Here is a 6,769-nt window from a genome sequence, read left to right on the forward strand (position 1 = left end):
TTAAATCATAAGGAGAAAAAAAGTGTCTTTTTTTTTTTTTTTTTTTTTTGTATTTCTGGTCTGAAATTCTATCAAGAAGTACAGAAAAAGAGTTGAGTAGATTTTTTAATAGATTATCATTACATGGCCTTTCCATGAAAACAATGTCTTAAGCCTTGCTTTGGGCTTTGCAGGTTGCTTTATCAACAGAGATCACTTAGCTCCTGGGATGATGTGGTTAAAAATCTGGTCTTCAGTGTTAGCTGACCTGGAATTGAGTCTCAGAGCCCCCGTTTTCTATCTCAGTCCCTTTTGAGTTCCTACACCCCTATGTTATGGTGTCATATTTAATAAGGATGAGGGTGCCGTCTCCTAGGGTGATTGTAAATGTTTAAGTATTTGCATAGGGTCTAGCATAAGAATCAGCATTCAATACATGCTAGTAATCGTTATTTTAAAAATAATCCCTTCTCTTCACTTCTCACTATTTCTCAATCTTCAAGATTAAATTGGATGAAGCTGGATTTTGAGTTCTTTCAAGCTGTTTCTATTTTACAGGCAAAACTCCTGCCATGTCAGGGAAGGTCAAACGGTGGATTATTATTTACTAACGCAGGGCAAGAAAAAATTTGAAATTCAGTGAAAAAAAAAGCAGGTTACAAGACACGTACAGAATGACCCCATTTTAAAACACACGAATAATACTAACCTAGAAGGACATATATTCAAGTGTTAATACTAGTTATTCCTGTTTTACATTTTTCCCCACATTTTCTATAGGATTCCTGTATTACTTTCTTATTAGAGAAGGAAAGAAGGGTTGGCGGGGGTGCTGGGGGGGGGGTGGTGGGGGCTACAGGCACAGTGTGGGTAAGCACAGCCAGATCTCTGGGGTGGGGAAGTAGAAGTTCAGACCAGAGCAGTAGGAGCAGGGAGACCAGGGATCCCTTGGTATATGGGGCAAAATCCTGCAAATTGGGAGCACTGAGAATTCTAGAATCTTCAGGTGAGGACTTTTTATCTTCCCTACTCACTAGAAGCTTGTTCTTTTCCCCAGTTGTTCCAGATTATGTGTTACTCCAGAATCTGATCTGGTGTCCCTAGGTTCTCTGTAGCTCTGAGATAAAAAACGTAGTAAGCCCTGGATGTCCACACCTGCTGTGATGGTCCTCAAACTGCCTCAGTGTGTGCAGGCACAGTGTTCAGCTGGATCTCTGGTTTGCTTTAGATCATTGGCAAAGGCCTCAAAATTTTAATCTCTCTGTGAAGGCCTTAGGCTAGGCCTGCTAGGTGAGGTAAATAATTTCCCTAAAGTTTCTTGTCTTTCACTTTCTCCATTTTGCTTTAAGGAAACATATAGTTTATGATTTTTGATTATCTAATTAAAAGTATTCATACGCTTAATCTTAGTTTTATTTACATTTTAGTGGTGTGGGTAGTATTTTGTGAAATACTTTAAAACATGACTAACTTTAGGATCTATTTATTAAACTTGGAAAAAAACAATCTCAGAGAAAAATGATTTGGCCATATTTTTGTCTCTTTTTATGGCTACAAGTGTGACTTTAGGAATATCTATCAGAATCAGTGAGTTTCTAAATGGCATTTATCAAAGTTGGAAAGGTCTTTGACCTCCAGAACTTTATGCTTACACATCTTAAGTTGCCATAAAACTGAGTTTTTTGTATAATTGTTTCTCTACTTAACTTTATAAGGAAACACATGTCCAAACTGAGGATAGCCCCACTTTAGATTTCGACATGGTTTAGGTTTTACAGCATCCAAGATTTTCCTAACTACGTACCTCGATTTTTTTTTCCTTTCCTTTTCTTTTTTGGTTTTTAAAACAGGCTCTTTTGGCTGGTTCAATAGTAGTTCCTGCCAACCAGTTGCTTTTATGGTAATTGACAGCATAGCTGATTTTTGGAACCTTAGAATCTAAAAAGGCGTTTTAGCTCAGACTTTGGGGAAGCTGAGCCAAGCTACTTGCAGAGTAGGAGATACAGCTGAGGGGAATGTGGGGAATCAGACCCCAAGACTGTGCTTGCTAATGAAGTGCACCAGGGAGCCTGCAAACCAGGAGCTCGTTCAGACTTTGACTGACTTTTGGATGTCAGCAACATTCGGAATCCTTCCTTCTCCTGCCCACCAGGTTATTTCTGCAACTCCTAGGTGCCAGCTCGGGAGCGGAGCCTGTGAAACCACCTGTCATCAGTGGGCAGAAGTGACGTGATCCCCATGACCATCAGTAATGGGGACAATAGACTCACTGCTTTTTAAATACAGACTATGGGCTGAAAAGGCACAAAATAATTGAACCGGAAAAGAGCAAGCAAGTTTTTACTTCAAAGAAAAAGGGTAGAAGAATAAAAACGTTGCAACATTTAATACCACCACTTAATACAAGGAGTGAATTGTAAATTTTCTTAGTTCTTCTCAAATGATATCATAGTCCCCTAAAATAGGTGGGATATCTCCCCAGATCTCAGCATAATGAATAAGAAAAAATCTCCCCAAACTTTCAGATCTTTGGAGTTTTTGCTTTCCTACAAAAGCACAAGTATTTCAAGGAAAAAGGGCTCCTACTTGCCATCTTCCTTTTGCTGGTTGCTCTGTGCACTGGAACTCATTACTCTGCAGGAGTGGTCCTCGGATGCACGATATCCTAGTGTCACCGGGCAGCCCACCCATTATAGCAATGGAGAAATCATGCCCTTATAATACCAATTTACTTTTTGCACCAAATGACCCTGGAGACAGAAACCCCCCAGGAGTGCTGATAGTCAGCCTTTTCTTTGTAATCTTTGAAGTTAAGCTTTGTGATACACAACTTGGACACTGACTATTTTTTGTTGTGGTGGTACTAGGGATTGAACCTAGGGTCGGATAAGCCACATCCCAGCCCTTTTTAAATTTTTTGTTTCAAGGCAGAGCTTCACTAAGTTACTTAAGGCCTTTCTCAATTGTCGAGGCTGGCCTCAAACTTGGGATTCTCCTGTCTCAGCCTCCCTAAATCTCTGGGATTGCAAGTGTGCACTACCCTGCCCAGCTGGGCACTGACTATTGATAGTGACACAAGATGTATCTTCATTTCTTTTTATAAAGATTTTTTTTTCTCTGTTCTTGGAAAGGAACCTAATCCACTCCTAATGATGTTGAATGTACCCATCTGCCTTAAAATAAAATAGAGAATTCAGTCTTTTGAATCCTGCCTAGGACATTGTTAAGATTTGTGAAACTAATTAAGAATATCCAAACAGGGGTTAGTGTGTGTGTTTTTACACTTCAAAGATATTTTCATAGGCACCAAAGTGTAAAACACATACACCCAAAGAGTAAGCAGAATTTTATAATTTCACAGTTGGCTGCAATAAATTTGTTTCTCAGCAGCACAAGTTCAAGGAGCTGGCCACAAGGGAGTGTTAGCCTTTGGTTGTGCACGGTGCTGCAGAAAGGTCACCTGAGTTTGCTCCTCATGTTAAACAGAAGTTCTCCCTATGGGCCTGAATGGTGAATTTCATGTTCTCCTTGTACACACAGGCTACATGTACTTGATGCCATTTCTGGATTCCAAATCCATCACATATTTGATAGCCACAGGCTTCTCATGTGTCTGAACAGTAACCATTCTCAGGCTGACCTTTCAGGTAGAGAATCGGATTCTGGTCTCCTTTGTATATAGGAACCCACTTCGTTCGTGAAACGGAGTGTCAGTTACATGGTCTTTTCTAAATTATGTTTCATTACTTCCCTACTTATTTAAGCTTCATGGAATTCATCCTGCATTTGACAAATCTTTCCATTGAATAAATATCTCCATAACCTATTGCTTCACTTTGGCAACAGAATTGTTGCAATTTGTGGGCAAAATTGAGCAAAGGCCGAAAATCTTTTTTTTTTTTTTTCCCTCTGTAAAGTGTCCAATATTACTGGCTTTCCTCTCCCAAACAAAGGCCTTGACTTGTTCTCTGTTCTAGTAGCGCCTTGTCCCTGTCATTACTGAGTTAAGATTTATAGATGATAGGACTAAACAAAGAATGACTTCACAGGCACAGAGACTTGGTATCCATGTAAAGTCACTAATAATACATTAAAACACCCAGAAACTGCCTGGCACATAGTACCCAACCTATAAATTAGAATTATCAGAGTTCTGCAAACTAAAAATTATTGTTGCTTACCTCCACTTCCATGGGTGATTTCATAATCCCCAAATTATGCAAAGCAGCAGAGGTAGAGCTGACCATCCAGGTCAACCTAGGAGGGACAGAAGGTCCAGTGGCTGATAGGGTTCCAGAGGGTGATCATCCAGCTGCTCACAGACCCAACTGTTTCTCCCAAAGGATTCCCTAAAACTTTATAAGATCTGCCTGAGTATTCAATGAAAGGATGGTGAAGAGACTAACGTACTCTTCCATATTGGGACACGCACGCATCTCCTATTTCTTCACAACGATCTTGTCATTTGCTCATTAAGTGCTTTTACTTTGCTTGTTCACCTTTCTTTTTTCAAAGTGCCCTGGGTCCCTAGGTGAGGGTGTGGAAGGAGCTCCTGGTGACCCTTCTAGTCTCAAATTGTGCACTTCAAGCCTGAGTCAGGATATAGTAGCAGGCTTTCTTCCTTCTTTTTCTGCCTAGGAGGCATTGAAACTTAGCTGCCTTGACTGTGTGGTCATGTAATTTCTTTCTTTCTTTTTAATAGAACTGGGCATTGACCCCAGGGGTGCCATACCACTGAGCTACATCCCCAACCCTCTTTTTTTTTTTTTTATTTTGAGGAAGGGTCTTGCTAGTTTGCCCAGATTGGCCTTGAACTTGGGATCCTTCTCCCTCAGCCTACTCAAATTGCTGGGATTACAGGCATGTGCCACTGTGCCTGGGCCTGGTATTTTCTCTCAACCATCTCTGACCTGGGAAATGTCCTGGTTGGACAATACTGTGGTCACTTTGATGTTCTTCTTGTCAAGTCTCTGCTTTGTGTGACTCTCTTAGAGCTCAAAAGTAGAAATTAGTGCAATTGTCTAATGAGCCTTGAACATGGCAAAGAAAAGAAAAAAAAAAACCTTGAGAAATTTTGGTGAGGAGGAAAAAATAGAAAAGGGAGAACTGAGGGCAGGAAAGGACAGTTTTCCAAAGGTCACAGAATGAGAAGAGGGCCTTCAGCATGCATATCCCCCATTTCCTCTGTGTACCGCAACCCCCCATTCTGGAGCTACTCTGTGGTGTTTACTGTTGAGGATGACCACAGAGGCTTCACCCCATGAAGATCTGAGTCTCTTAAACAGATGGGGAGAAACTTGCTGTACTCCTTTGTTGGCCCGTCTCCAGCCACAGAGGTGGCCCTTCTTACCCCCATGCCTCTCTCCCTGCAAGACATCAATTTTTGTGTTACTCAAACCACATCCTTTCAGCCAAAGGAAATATCAAAAGCCTCTTTTCATCGTTCTTTATATCTATGTGGTGCAGGGAATCATCAGCGTTCCAAGGGAGCAAACGTAAACCTAAGGTGAAAATGGAGACATAGAGGCCAGGATCCCCTTCATTTCCAGAGTTGGTAGCAGGAGGAGTTCTTTGGAGACTGAGGACTGGTACTGGCTCCTCCTCATGGGCCACAAGTTCTGTGTTGCTGTCAGCTTTCCAACTGTTACTCATTTGCTCACTAACCAAAGACAACTATGTGTCATTCTTTTTTCTGAGGTTTGGTTTTCATGAAATCACAGAATATTGAGCCAGAGGCACTGTCAACATCTTCTAGGAACCCCCTTATTTTATAGCTGAGAAAACGGAATCCCCGACTTTGTGGGCCATTGTAATATGCCTTAAAGGACCACAGCAGGTGGATGGTGAGGTAAGGTAGCACCTGGCCCCAGGTATATTCAGCACCTTTTGTCCTAAGCTGTTCACCTCCTGATGGGAAAGGCCCAATTTCTTAATTGACCTCAGATTTTGTGTGTCTCTGAAAAGCTACCTTTATTCACTGTCGTGCTCATTTTGTCATTATCTTTATTATTATTATTATTATTATTATTATTATTATTATTTGCATTCTAACAAACACATTTATCTTGGTAAAAATGTAACTAATTTTCAACTACATTTCCAGATGAAGTTTTATTCCTGGTCATTAATGATGGAATTCCTGAGATGAAAAAAGAAAGATAAAGAGAAAAGTAATTGATCTTTTGCTTCTTTTTACAGACACTCTAGAAAACGGATCCAGTAAGGGTGACAGGTGAGCAGAATGTTTTTGTTTGTCCTGAGGGCGTTGCAGGGATACCATTGTCCATCCAAACGCAGTGAGTTTCATTGTTTTCTTTCTGTTTTGCTTAAATCCAGCGCAGCTAACAGAAAGGGACCGAACAAGGATGACACGTACTGGAAGGAGATCAACGCAGCTATGGCCTTAACCAATCTTGCGCAAGGAAAAGACAAGCTGCAGGGAACCACGAGCTGCATCATTCAGAAGTCTTCCCATATAGCAGAAGTAAAGACAGTCAAAGTGCCCCTGGCACAGCAGTTTTAAGAGCTTGTCCAGTGGATGTTCTTCATGTCAGCGTTTTGTCTAAATCCTCATCCAGAGAGCCAGAGCAGGAGTGACCATGACTCCCTTTCAAGCCTCCTCTTATTTTTAATTATCCTAAATATACCATTTAGTTGCTTCTATAAAAGACCAATAAATTATAAAGAACTCATTTTAATCAAAACTATTAACTTATTTTATGCTACTTAAACTATGCATAAAATGTCTGCATTACCATTACAGTAAGTGCCTTGCTTACCGAAAATAAGC

The 6,769-nt window shown here is 40.7% G+C and overlaps 1 protein-coding gene across 1 annotated transcript in view; it reads left to right on the forward strand.

The window, feature by feature from the left end:
* Mkx (mohawk homeobox) overlaps positions 1-6,502 on the forward strand; it is a 60,368-nt gene extending 53,866 nt beyond the window's left edge. Inside the window, exons 5-6 of the mRNA XM_076832162.1 lie at positions 6,178-6,211; positions 6,316-6,502. Of these exons, the coding sequence (XP_076688277.1) occupies positions 6,178-6,211; positions 6,316-6,502 (221 nt within the window). The remainder of the gene's footprint in view (positions 1-6,177; positions 6,212-6,315) is intronic.
* The last annotated feature ends 267 nt before the right edge of the window (positions 6,503-6,769 follow it).

The sequence above is a fragment of the Callospermophilus lateralis genome, chromosome 13 (assembly GCF_048772815.1).
Source record: "Callospermophilus lateralis isolate mCalLat2 chromosome 13, mCalLat2.hap1, whole genome shotgun sequence".
Lineage (NCBI taxonomy): Eukaryota > Metazoa > Chordata > Mammalia > Rodentia > Sciuridae > Callospermophilus > Callospermophilus lateralis.